General features: G+C 44.6%; 5 protein-coding genes across 5 annotated transcripts; 3 read left to right on the forward strand and 2 right to left on the reverse strand.

Moving 5' to 3' along the window:
- Positions 1–1,471: 1,471 nt before the first annotated feature.
- On the forward strand, positions 1,472–2,443 carry DFJ58DRAFT_733155 (uncharacterized protein; the record flags this gene model as incomplete). Its single annotated transcript, XM_041386261.1, has 4 exons — positions 1,472–1,676; positions 1,751–1,855; positions 1,919–1,947; positions 1,979–2,443. 4 exons carry the CDS (start codon positions 1,472–1,474, stop codon positions 2,441–2,443), a joined length of 804 nt encoding a protein of 267 aa, XP_041238785.1.
- Positions 2,444–4,316: 1,873 nt separating this feature from the next.
- Positions 4,317–6,933, forward strand: DFJ58DRAFT_916879 (uncharacterized protein; the record flags this gene model as incomplete). The annotated part of the gene is made up of 11 exons (XM_041395501.1): positions 4,317–4,438; positions 4,553–4,646; positions 4,695–4,757; positions 4,832–4,998; positions 5,138–5,319; positions 5,428–5,484; positions 5,708–5,772; positions 6,079–6,110; positions 6,269–6,276; positions 6,427–6,482; positions 6,525–6,933. 11 exons carry the CDS (start codon positions 4,317–4,319, stop codon positions 6,561–6,563), a joined length of 885 nt encoding a protein of 294 aa, XP_041238786.1. The 3' UTR covers positions 6,564–6,933.
- A 1,056-nt stretch (positions 6,934–7,989) lies between these two features.
- On the reverse strand, positions 7,990–8,426 carry DFJ58DRAFT_733156 (uncharacterized protein; the record flags this gene model as incomplete). Its single annotated transcript, XM_041386262.1, has 2 exons — positions 7,990–8,294; positions 8,345–8,426. 2 exons carry the CDS (start codon positions 8,424–8,426, stop codon positions 7,990–7,992), a joined length of 387 nt encoding a protein of 128 aa, XP_041238787.1.
- Positions 8,427–10,704: 2,278 nt separating this feature from the next.
- DFJ58DRAFT_630082 (uncharacterized protein) lies at positions 10,705–10,959 on the forward strand (the record flags this gene model as incomplete). The annotated part of the gene is made up of 1 exon (XM_041381186.1): positions 10,705–10,959. A coding segment is annotated over one exon (255 nt), but the record flags the coding sequence as incomplete, so codon positions are not given.
- Positions 10,960–12,699: 1,740 nt separating this feature from the next.
- DFJ58DRAFT_667500 (uncharacterized protein) lies at positions 12,700–13,103 on the reverse strand (the record flags this gene model as incomplete). Its single annotated transcript, XM_041382627.1, has 2 exons — positions 12,700–12,863; positions 12,914–13,103. The coding sequence occupies 2 exons, from the start codon at positions 13,101–13,103 to the stop codon at positions 12,700–12,702; spliced, it is 354 nt and encodes a 117-aa protein (XP_041238789.1).
- Between the last annotated feature and the right edge of the window lie 324 nt (positions 13,104–13,427).

The raw sequence follows: 13,427 nt of genomic DNA on the forward strand, positions 1-13,427 counted from the left end.
TGCAAAAGAGCCGAGAAAAGACTGCTCGAGAGTCACAGTGACGGTTGATATATTTCAGAAGTTCTTGTCCACTTTGGGTAGACAGGCATATCAGGGAAGATCCAATCAGCAGATTTGAGAGTGCCAGGCTGGGCGCCGCCATGCCGGATGGTAGGTACAGCAGTACAGCCATTTAGGGTGTCTGAACCCCAGAACAGGGGACAAGAAGCTATCCAAAGGTCTGATACATCCACCTGGATGGTGGATAACTAGAACTGTGGATGTACACTATGCACAGCAAGAAAAGATGGGGCGACAAATGCAGGCTCATTCGTCTCCATATCACAATCGCACTTCTTTGGCGGAGGTGCAAGGAATAGCACCCAAATCGATGAATTTGTCCACCGAAAGCAAATCAGTGTTGTCCTCGCCCGCGCCCTCTTCATCTTCTTCCTTGTTCCGCGTCATTCTGCCCTTCGAGACAATTGGTTCTTGATAGACCGCCTGCATTTCCCTAGCATAAGCTTTGCAGTCTCAGCCCCTGTTTCCTTGGAAGTCCATATGATGGATGGGGCTTTTACATCTGAGACATCGATGATACCATCAAATGACATGAACTCACCTTCACGGAGTGCAGTTGCCTGTTCAGACGAAGCTATGATACGTAGGGCCTGAAGCTTGGAGGATCTTCAGCAGCTGGCCATGAAGCATTGCGAGAGAAACCCTGTTGGATGCGTATCAGGTATGGAACTGCAGAAGACTCCAGTATTGTGAATGTGATTGAGTAGCATGAGCAATTACATACCTCCATAGCCAATTTCTTAAGGATGTCTGGGGAAAAGCAGTGCAATGGTGGGATGATTTATGACAACTTGACGATGCTGCTAGTGTGTGTCGAATAAGAATAATGCACGGACACAAATGCCAGGCCCTGTAAATAATGTACTAATCAGTCACGCCACAAAAAAAGGTTGAAAGCCGATGGGACCCACACAACACTCAAGAGTCGAGAGCGATCAACATCATAAGTATGCATAGCGCTGAGACTGAACAAAATTGGACGCACTTCAGCAGGTCCACCAGGGTCGGATTTGAGAGTGCCAGGCTGGGTGCCGCCGTGCTGGACGGTATGTACAACAGTACAGCCATTTACGGTATCCGACCGGGCGAGAAGCTATCCAAAGGTCTGATACATCCACCTGGATGGTAATAGAACTGCGGATGTATCGGAGTTTTGGACTTATAGTCCAATTTGAATGTATCAAAGTAGCCATATGGGCTGGTGTGTCAGCGCTTCAGTGGCGCTACAATGGTTTTTCAGGACTACTTATCCTTTGACAAGTTTGCTGAAGTATATGAGTCACATGATGCAAGCCACATGGCACTTTTTCTGCGAGTGACATCATCACTCGAGGAAAGAGTGCCACATTTTCTCCATCATGTGACTTGGCGCTGGCACAATCTTGTCAATGTCAGAATATTAGGGCATACTATGCCTGCTCCACTTTCCTCAAAGTTCTCTCATATGGGCATCAGGTCTGGGACATTGACACATCTGGCACATCTGTTCGTATGGCACATCAGCCCACCTATACCCTACTATCCGTCATTCTCTGCACGCCGAGTACTCTGGCGTCCTGTGTCTACCTCCCAGATTGCACTCGTGTCCAATGAGGACTTTGGTGGAGGGAGTGGTAGTGAGCTATTACCAGCCTTCGGCAACAGTCCGAAACTTCAACGTCCATCAATGCCTCCAGTTCTATCACTAAAGACAAGGGGATCCTAAAGTTAACGGTGCAAAATCCAGATGCTATAGAGATATTGGATGCAAGGTGTGGCCGGATTGCTAAATGGACTGTTGAAGTGAGCATGACTGGTACGTGGCCAGATCACGTCAGGTCTCATTGAAGTTAATCACCTGTATGCCCTGCATCTGCAGGTGACTCGCATGCACTTTGGGTCCACCATGTATAACATTGACTCAAGTTGACTTACATAGATTTGTATGTCCTGTCATATCCCGTATTCCGGACCTACGTCCGATGATGTTCCCACGCCTTCCGGATGCCTTCCGGATGCCTTCCGGATGCCTTCTGGATGCCTTCCGGACGCACATCCGGACCTCCATACCCTTATCCATGCCTTTAGTCCTCCAGTCCGCTATCGGTTTGGATCCATACACCTTCGTACATCCATATATCCATACCTCTGGACCTCTGCAGCTAAGCCTGCTTCATCCACCCTTAATCCTATCGGATCCGAGCTCATTCAATCTCGGACTTTACCTTCCCTAGACTATCGGTCTATATCCATGATCCATATCCTAGTCTCATCTTCACCTAGATCTCCGGATCCGCTCATCCGATATCCAGATGCCTCATCCAATATCTCTAGACCTCCGGATCCGACCTATACTCATATCCGAAGCCCAAACCTTAAATCAGCATCTATCTCCTTATGGTAATCCCCTTGACTCCGGACTTCGGTTATCTGTGTTTCCGTCTTGCTTATTGATTCTTGTACTCTGTTCATCTCCGAGTTCATTTACTTATGTTCCATTCATACTTACTAATATGTTTCCACATGCTCGTACATAGCATTTGTGTTCAGCTTACCGATCCTCTCGGATCCCTTCCAGTATATAAAGATCTGTACAACTCCTGTAAAGTTTCCTTAGTTCAAATATCAACATAGACTTGCTCCCTTGCATCTTAGACTTCACTCATTCTGATCTCAGACTTTGGTCTATCTGAGTTCTGCCTTTCCATCAAAGGCCTAGGGATGGATTCCCTAGGCCGGAAATCCGGACCTTTGGATTTGTCCCCTATGTCTCTGTTCTGAAGTCTAGGGATTGATTCCCTAGACCGAAGTTTTGCCTTTCCGGCACTTCCTGTCTTTCCAAGACTTCTGTCTACTTCCTGTCAACTCCGTCTCTACTTAAGTGTAGTCTACCTCTGTTTATTTCTACCCCGGACCTTGTCCGTAGTAGCCTTTCCCCTCCTGTCCTAATCCTGTCCGCTCCTCCAGTCCTCATAAACCTTCGGACCTTCGGACCTCTGGACGTCCTGTCCTTCGGACCACTCCTCTTATCCTATCCTGCTTTGGACTCTGTCCCTTGCAGCCCATCCTCTATGTGTTTCTATCTAGGGAACTTACCTTGGGAAGTCTTACCTTTAGATCTAATACAGTGGATGAAACTCCTCCGGAGTTTCCTATACTCCTCCGGAAGTTTCTTGCACTCATCCAGAAGTCCTCTAGCACTCTACTAGAGTAGCCAGCCTCTGGAAGTCCTTTGGACTTCATCGGATTCCATCTGGACTTCATTCTGAAATTAAGGGCACGTACTCGGGTAAGGGGCACAGCGCATGAGCTGAGGCCAAGCCCTTCGGATCCGTCTACCCTTGAGCTACGGTCTTAACAGTCCTCTCGATGCCGTTCCACGCATATCACTCTTGGAATGTTGGCATCGATGAAGAGACCAATGGAACATTAGCTTTTGTCTCAGACAGGCAAGCCAGATTGGAAGTACCTTATGATTATATGTCCCCACTTTATGTCGCAGTTATTTTCTTATTTGTGAAGCAGTCACATTGATCTGAACAAAAGCTCAGTCCATGCTTGATGTGTTGTCCTTTGCAAGTGCTCGATCTCAACATCATAGCTCATTCTTGCCACCACAGATTTATGTCCAGGCCCTGCAAGAAAAAGATCCTCCAGTCATTGGTCGTGAGAAGCTGAAAACTTTTATCACTGACATTTTCCACAACTTTGCTGAGCTCCACTCACATCACTGGAAGCTCCTGTATCAACTGCACGATATACAGCGCGATGAGCATCCAGCGATCAGGAGTATTAGAGCACCTATATTTGACGCTGCTTTGAACCTCAGGGATACATACATGGAGTACATTCCCAACTACCCTATCACTGCCTATCATGTCACATCAATGACGAGATGGCTAACAACATTGATTTCAAGACATTTGTTGATGTGAGGCTTGCTCTTTTGCTTCACTTTACATTTCTATGCAATATATCTCACCTGTCTACAGGCCTCTGATCATTTGGGACACCTGCACTACTATAAATGCTGGCAATAAAAAGATAGGTCACATTTTAGATCCTGCTTTCCCTCTCTAAATTCTGTTGGTTGTGCAGGTCCAGGATGCCCTTTCTGGTGTGGAACGATGTGCTGATCCCTGATTGGCACTTTGAGACACCAAAGAGGCTGCCAAAAGCATGAATGAATCTACTGTCGGGGCCTGTGACATCTGGACTTTCCGCCGCACAACTTGACCTTGTCACAGGTGATTTGGGCAGCAACTGCTGATGCCGCAATGACTTTTGGTCTCTTTGACAGCCTCAGGTCCATCTCAGGGGGTAAACTTGCAGACTTTGTCATCTTTCCCCCTGGCTTTGACCTGTTTCAGGATGATATCCATTACATGGGGAATATCAGGTATGTCATCCATAGTGGGGTGGATATGGGATGCAGAAATTATGGAGGTGCGGCCCATCAACAGGAAGCAAGTTTTCTCACTTTCCAATGTGCGCTCACCTTGCCATTATCCAGGATGTTTTTGGATAAGACGCCTTCCTGCTTCCCTCATGCCCTGGATAAGCATGATTGTCTATTGCTCACAATATCTGCGATTAACCTGATTATTGTGATTCTCTTTATTATCCCCAATATCATTCCTCAATCTTTTCCACAGCGACAGCATTCTGTGTTAGGCTTGTCAAATGCCTCGTTTCTCACCATTGTACTTGCTTGCCATGTATGCTCCTATTCATGGGTTGTATTTCCTTTTGATGGTCTAGCTGCCTGCTGCTGATGCATGTGACAACAAAGCATTCTGTTGCTTGTGCGGTGTTCTTCTTCCTCTTGAACAACATTTTGCCTGCCCGTAGCGGCCTTCTGGCTGGTGCTGGCGCCATCATCTTGGGTGCCACGCTGGACAGATCAGTTGAAGATGTAGTCATACTGGAAGCCCTCACGAATGCAAAGGCCGGGAAACCGTGCTCACCCTGCACCACACAGGAACAAAAGATATGCAAGGGCTCATTGACCACTTTGTTCAGGACCTAGAGGAAAGCTTGCGTGTTGTTCTCCTACCCCCTCATTCTTCATCACCAAATCTATCTAGCACTGTTGAAGATGGCTCACACTATCCACACAGCTCCTTTTCCACTATGCCCACCCCCTTCCACCCAAAAGGACCTTTCCTCCAACCAAAGCCTTCCAGGAGGCCATTGAACTCCGGAATCACTTTCGTGCACCAGAAAAATTGATCACCAGAGCGGAGGATTCGCACATACCCCTGGGGTGGTATGAAGAGGGTGAATGCCAATGTGATTGCCAGTGTTCAGGACTTGGTGAGGCAGCTCTGATCTGAAGCATCCATGTGTTTTGAGGGCTATCTGTGATGCTGCTGCTTGATGAACCAGAGGAGATCTGTGTGTCGACTAAGACTATAGAGTCGTATTCGCTCATTACATTAGAAGGTGAGCAGGGGTATTTAACCTTGGATGACATTGAGCATGAGCCGGAACTAGGCTTGTGTTCGTACAATCTCTTAGTGAAGCCTGGCTCCTCGTGTGGAGCCTTTAATAGCTTCCTTGTGGGTTCCTGCTGGCGAGGAACGTGTCCAGACTGTTTTCTAGACTCAGTCCGCCCGTCCCATAGGGCGGTAGCCTAAGTCCACCTTTGCTGCATATGGACATGCAGACATTGTCGGGGCCTTGAAGACCTGGAGAGAGAAAAGCCTGAGGGACCAGAAGGAGATAATCAATGTGAGGTGTCAACAATGGCACTAACTTCTCTCCCAAGTACCTGGTGGGTAGCATCAGTAGCTTGGATAGATTCTAGTCACAATTCAAGCATCATATCCAGCACAGCTTATTCTGTATCTTCCAACTGCTATGTGATCAGCAGTCTAACACCTTCATCACAGGCAATAGATAGTAATATGATGTTATATTCCAAGTCAAACAAAGCAGCTGTCATGCACACAGGATGCATAAATGACATCTGAAGTCATGCTGATATGTGTTCTGATGGATTTTAACTTGTAGTGATGCTGAGCTCTTTCCCTACAGTTGAAGTTTAATCTGAAAAGACTGCACATCATGTATGCTGCATTTCATTGACATGGTGCAATAGGGGAGCTCACACCTGGGAGCTTACGGTTTATTCTTATCCGTGCTTATGCTTACACCCCCCAATACTATCTGATTTGTACATGGGTATAAACAAACCAAAATACATTACATATGCTGTCGCGTCCAGTATATTCGGTGAGTGCTGTGACCATCAATGTCGAGTGCTCTGCCAGTGGATTATTGATCATCCGAGTCTCATTAGTGTCATGAAAAAGAAGGACCTTCCACCCCCTCCTATTCCCGATGTCCACTGATCCGTGGATATGACATGGAACTTGCTGTCAGAGGTCGAGAAAGACGAGAACAGGCTTGTTTTACTGGGGAAGCGGGACAAGAAGGAAGTAAGTAATATTCACTTGTGGATCTCCTCAGCGCTGTCTCAGGATATTCTGGACAAGGTAAAGCAGCGCATCGTCTCCTGACTGGGATGAATTTGACAAAGATGATTCCTAAGTCCCCTGGCTGTATACCCTTCTAATTTTTCAACGCTCTTCAATACACTCATTCACCATGTGACTCCTTTTACCACTTGCTTTTATCACTTGCTTTACACTTGCTTTATGCTTTTATGGTTAATTTTAATGCTAGTTCACAGATGTTTAGATGAAGTTTACTTAGTTACATCTGTTGAAATGCTAGTAGTTCTTCGACCAGGAGCACCACAGCCTCTTTGGGGGATAATTCTGGATTTGCCAGGTTATGGAGAACCACTGTCAACATATATGCATGTAGATACTGCTCAGTGCTCATGGAGAGAAATTTGTGCCATCTTTGCTTACAAGTTGTTAATTGATAACAAGCAGTAACTTGGTACTGTGTATTATATAATCTGCATCTGCGCAAACTGGAGGGTTGTAAGCATAAGCACAGATAAGCATAAACTGTAAGCTCCCAGGTGTGAGCTCCCCTAATATGTGCATGGGACCTTCACAGTGATACATCTGCACCTGTGTCTTCACAGATGCACCCTGGTCTGGGTAAGTTCAAATTCCACTTGCATGTAGGGACATGTGCAGGATGGCCACCAGACCTACTTTCCAGTAATGCAATCCAACTGGACAATGAAAGGGACATCTGCTGAAGCAGCCTGGGACCATCAGTCTCGAGCAAGTCAATGCGATCCATGACTGCCAGTCTGCAGTGGAAACTCTAGAATTAGATTCAAGATTTTACCATCATCATATTAGTTGTGCTGACATGCTCATTCTCTTTCTCAGTCCCACTATTCTACTAAGTGTGCCACTATCTGCAACAGATATTAGAATGAGGTCGATTTCATTCAAGTTCTTTGACAGGTATATGTCATAGTTATTCACCAGCGAATCAAAACTGTGCACATATTATGACATTGACTGGATCTAATCAGTGGCAGCCTGCTCAGCATTTTCCCCTATCATGTACCCAGGTGAGGCCGCCAGGTTAGAGGGCTTGGTTGGACTTTTGGGATGCGGATTTGATGAGATGATTAGATCTTGGCAAGATGATTCAATATTCAACCTGGGTAAGACAATCAAATTGAGTGACAGGGGGCAGTGGACTCCCTTCAATACTTCTTGCCCCATTCTGCAATGGAAACCCTTGCAGATCAAACTCATCAGAATTCTTTGTCAAGATAGGTACGATAACTGCTCATGAGTATGGAACTCATATTTAGTCCAAAAGGAACTGGTATCAACAGTTCATGCTGAATTATTTATGATCTGGATTGATGGAACCAAAGCTTAGGATCAATTGGATCAGAAACAACCTTTATGTAACAGCCATTTGCAGAGCACTAGGCCAAATTTTTTTCACTACATACACAGCAGTATTTTAACTTCTACTCTCCGATCAGATATGTAGGGTATGCTAGTTATTGTCGTGAACTGGGCTCACAGGCGCAATAGGAAAAACAGCAAGAAACTCATGTCCGTCAAGAAGATCACCCAAGCACCATTGACCTTTTTTCTTGTACTGTTCCAACACCACTAAAGGCTCGGTATGATCAACATAGAACTTGGTGAACACAGATGATATAGCTCCATTGTCGCAGCTGTCTTGGAAGAGCGAACCCCTCAGTTGAGCGGCCTTTAGATAGCTAATGGGGGAAGATGCCAGAATGCCCTTTGCATGTTGATGGATGAAGTCCAATTCAATGTCCTTTATATTAGCAGCTTCATGATTTTAGTCATAATATCTGAATATAATGAGGGTGATAACTCACCAGCATATTTTGCCAATGCATTGCAAGCAGCGGGGTGAGACGAGATGAGACCAACTGATGTTAACATGAGAGAATAAGGCATGGCACTTCAGAGTTTGCAAGAGGTGGGTTGCGATGTAATGCTGACAGACTGCTTCATCGACGACAAGCTGCGTCACCCAGCCAACTTAATGAAATCAAAAGGTGAGCTTTGCAATAAATTGAGATAGCTACCTTTATTTTCACCATAGTCCCAGACTGCAGCAAATGCGTGTCCGTAAAGTTGAGGACGCTCACTCTCAAGTGGGTCGACTTGAATATAGCAAGTCACCAAAACACTACTCTCCAGTGTCCTCTTACTTAAGGGTCTTATGTATGCCGCTTATATAGTGACAACACAACTATATAGGATAAGACTTATTGCCAGTCCTTAAGTACATGGTCTACGACTTTTCTAGTTTTTGTGGTAAGATAATGTGTGAGTTCTTGGGAGGATTTATTTCAATATACCTTCTTTCCTTGTTCCTTGGTTAGTTTAAAACAATCTGATTCTGTATACTGAGTCTACGGTATGAATTGTGTCTGAGAGTTAGCATGCTCGTGTATTGTGTAGCATGAAATGTGTAGCGTGAATTGTGTCTCCCTTCCTGTAAAAGAGAGAGGAAAATAGTATGGGTTAAACTTAGTTAGAATAGCTGATAGATTATATAATCAACCCCTGTAAGGTAGTATATAATTGAATAAATGTTTCTTAGTCTTACTTTGAGGCTAATTATTTGCCTGTACTTAGGTTCTTACTTAATCTCACACTGTTTGAGATGAGTGAAGGTGGGAAGTGCTCCATTTATTACATGGCAAAATTGGGCTCCTTATATACCTTTTGGAGGCCCTGATTACAAAGCATGAATCATCACATGGATTGGTAAGAATGTGCTTACTAACAATGCCATTTGGTGTGTTGAGTCAGCCTGTTTACTAATTTACATTACAAATACAGTGTAGTTTACAAAGCATGACGAATCATGGCATGAGTCATCACATGGATTGGTAAGGATGTGCTTACAAACAATGCCATTTGGTGTGCTGAATCAGCCTTCTTACTAAGTAGCTTATAAATACAGTTAGAAATCTTACAAAGCATGACAAATCATGACAAAACATGATGAGTCAAGCTCAATCTTTACAAATCATGATATCTACCAGTCACATGACATGCTTACAAACATGCTTGGTGGCTGAAAAGACTAGTCTGTTGGCTGAATATGCCTGAGGAAAATAGAAAGAGATGGAATGCCATAGAACAAAATAGAAATACATGGAAAAATGGAAGTGAAGTTTGAAAGTGAAAATACTAGCTAATAACTAAGGGGAAAATGATGGGGTAACTTGGTGATAAGATACAGTAGGGTCTATTATACCTTCCTTATCACACCTCTTGTGTATCTGTCATGGTATGAGTTGCATACCATGCATGACACCGGGTGAGACAAACACTGGGATCGTAGTCGTGAACTGGTCATTTTGACCTGTTGTCCTGTGTAAATGATTCAGCCATGGCAAATGATCAACATCTCGACTACTGACCAGCTACAGTCAATTTGGAGATTGTAGCTGCCTGATTGCCCCAGATACCATAGTTGGAACTGAACAAATTGGCGCACAATTTCAGTGTATCATTGGAGACTTCACTGCCCAATGTCATCTTATAGGAGAAAGAGGCCTTGGATGGAGAAGTGGGACAGGGGAGGACAAGGCCTCTTGTTGGGGGAGTTACAGGTGTTGTCATCGACTGTGACATTATTGGAGAAGATGTGTGATTATGTAATTCATACCAACACATATATTATAAAGCATGGTCTGTGCGCTTGGAACCCGACAGCAAGATCAACTCATAAATTTGTCCTGATGGACAGTGTGCTGCAGGCGTATGGACATGTAAATATTATGGTGTAATACTGTGAAAAAACTATAAGAACTGCTTGATACACGAGCTTGAAGCCCATCCTCGTAAGCCCATCCTCACTTACTATGTCAAGTACCCCTCCAAGTTGGTCTGGCACAGGCAATATTCACAACCCGCATCAGTATCCTCATCAGTATCCACAGCTGCCAGCACATCATCAGCAACCTTTCATACAACATTATCTGCAAATGCTGCACATACCGCAGCACTATCTGCTACCTTTGCAGCATCAGTATTATCCCCCGCACTTCATTCACACTGGCCAGCCTCCATACCAGCAGTATCTTCCAATGCATCCGGTGAGGATGCAACCAGGAGTTCAGCTCCAGAGTACCCTCCAATGTGATCAGATCCAACCCCAGAACTGTCCCAGGCATCATCAAAAGCCCCAGCGTCGTCCCAGGTATCAGTGAGACTGCAACCAAATCCTGAACCGCGCCCTGGCGTTTTTAGTTTCGATATTGACATTATTACAGGTGACATGAAGCGTGGATTTTGTGGTGAGACTGACATTCCTTGGGATGACTTCAAAAGTCGCATTCTTGCATACCTCGATGCTCCTGAAGAAGTCCAGCTTGTGTATAAGTTCATAGGTGATAACAGTAAAGCTTCTCACCTAAACGATGCGGAAGCATTTGGTATCGCTATGGATCAACTTTGTCACAAAGCATCCAATGCGCGTACATGAGTCATTGCTTTAGAAGTAAAGAATGCAGCAGTAAGTGATTTTTTATGTCGCATCAATCAAAAATTACTTACAGTTACTCCAAGGCCAAACAGACTACCACCAAAGCGAAGAAGAGGACATGTGAAGACAATATTCCTCCAGCAATTGATGAGGATTCCATGCAGCTCAAAGCATACAAACAGCTTGAGTGCCACATTTGATGTGAGCTTCACCATGGCCATTGTTTCATAGATCACACGAGCGGCTATGATAACCATCATCATCTCGATCACGCCAAGATGACTCTCTGGGCTAAAAAGATCGTAAGTTTCATGTCTATCCTTGCAGAAAAAATAAAAAATATCCTTAGGCTCTTGGTCATGCAACGATTTACAACCCACCTCACTGCCTCAATTTTGACTGTGGCCCAGCCAACAAAAAGCCTTGTCACTCGAGGTTGGGATCATCACCTGAAGTTCCATGTCACCATATAAAATATAACGGCCAATCCTACCATAGCTTCCACATCAAAGACTCCTAGTCCTCCACCGCTTTCACAACAGTGCCACTTCGAGTCTGCAGCCCAGATCCCTAACACAACACTGCTGGACTTTCCAAAAAGTTGTTCTGCCGCTCCTTGGACTCCTCAATTCCTACGAGGAGCCAGAGATAGAGGAGCCAGAGGCACCTAGCTCAGGGACTCAGGACAATGGGAAGGAACGTGCTATCAAGACTGAATATGATATGTGGCAGGAAGGAGAATTGGAGTATGGAAGTGGCGAGTACGACGAGTACGAGAGCAATGATGAGACTGAGGGGGATGGAGAATTCCTGACCTAAGCTGTCAATCAGTGATGCAGACTAACCACTTAGTAAAATAACACCGCCGGCAGTTTCAACACGCCTGCAAGGTACTTGCACAAAATCAGTAAAAAGTGCACTCTCTACACAATGTATTCACTATGCTTGTACCAGCCACGAGCCTTTTCACTCATAACAACACCATATACAGCTTCCCATATCAATGCATATGGATCACAGGCTGGACCCTCGGTCTCCCCAAGTACATAGTCACGGTTTGACTGAAGCCATGCATTGATAGCTGAAAATGCCTCCTCAATAGGATTTAAATCAGGTGAATAAGAAGGCAAGTACAGGAGCCACATGCCACTACAAAAAAAAAGAGAGATCAGTATCGTTTGAGCAGGAAATAAGGATAACGCACTGCTCTTTGACCATCTCACGAATACCTTGGACTTTGTGGATACTTGTGTTGTCCATGATCAACACCGAGTTTAGCATGGTCCAGGGCTGCATTTGGTCCAATACACCAGCAACAAAATCCGCAAATTCTTCACCAGAGAACGAATGATCTAAAACCTCCAAGTGGAGGATACCATCAAGTGACAGAGCCAGAAGAATTGAATATCTAACAAAATGTCAAGGCGCTGACGAGAGAGTTTCTGAAAAAGTACCTTTTGCCACGTATGAAAAAATCCTGCCGTCGCATGCGCTTTCCAATAGGAGCCCAAGCAAAATCATGGTGTAAGGAAATCCTGTTGAAATGACACTCATCCGCAAATACAAGGTGTTCCGGCCGGAAATGTTCACCAACAAGCATCTTATAGGCAGCTCGATCATCTTTGTCGCGTTCGACAGAAGGGCATGTAACCTAGATAGTGCTGTATTGAATCATACATATCAGTAAGGACATAAGTGATGACATACCTTCTTCCGTGTGAACCCTCACCTACATATCATTCTTGAAATTGTTGTAATCGAAACTTCAACACCACAAGTCTCCCGCAGTTGATCTTGCATCTCGGTGAGGAGAATATCTGGTTGTCGCTTGATACACGCCTCAAGGAACTGAGAAATAACATATATGTAGTACTGAGAATAAGTAATAACTCACATTTGCATCAAGACTATTGAGGATGCGGGGTCGACCTGCACAAACCTGGTGTCCTCACAACTTCGCCAGTCTCCCAATATGCCTTCCGAAGATATCGCAATGACCGCTCACTAATCCCAGTGTAACGACGAATCATTGGGTCCTTAATATTTAGCAAGCTCATTTGTAGAGCAACTTGCTTTCGTTCCTTAGATATGTATTCGTCCCATCCGAGTTGTAGATCAAGATTGTCCATCGGAAGTTAAAAGTTTGTTGACCTGACTTATTGCTGAATGTATGTAGTGAAAATTTTTTGGCCTAGCGTTCTGCAAATGGCTGAAATGATACCTCATAATTTCCGCCAGAGAAGACCCCAATAGTACTATGACCACTATAGCCAAAAGGAGCAAGGTGATTTAGAATCTTGTTTGCTTAGCAGGGATAAATTATGCTAGAGGTCCCTCCAAGCTTAGGTCATCTGAACCTGATTCAAGTAGAGGACACTCTTCTCTGCTTGTTTTATTGAAATAAACTTTTGTATTTGCAAGAGCTATGATCAACTCAAAACAACATTTGAAAA

The sequence above is a fragment of the Suillus subalutaceus genome (genome assembly GCF_016647625.1).
Source record: "Suillus subalutaceus strain FC151 chromosome Unknown DFJ58scaffold_141, whole genome shotgun sequence".
In the NCBI taxonomy this organism is placed as follows: Eukaryota; Fungi; Basidiomycota; class Agaricomycetes; order Boletales; family Suillaceae; genus Suillus; species Suillus subalutaceus.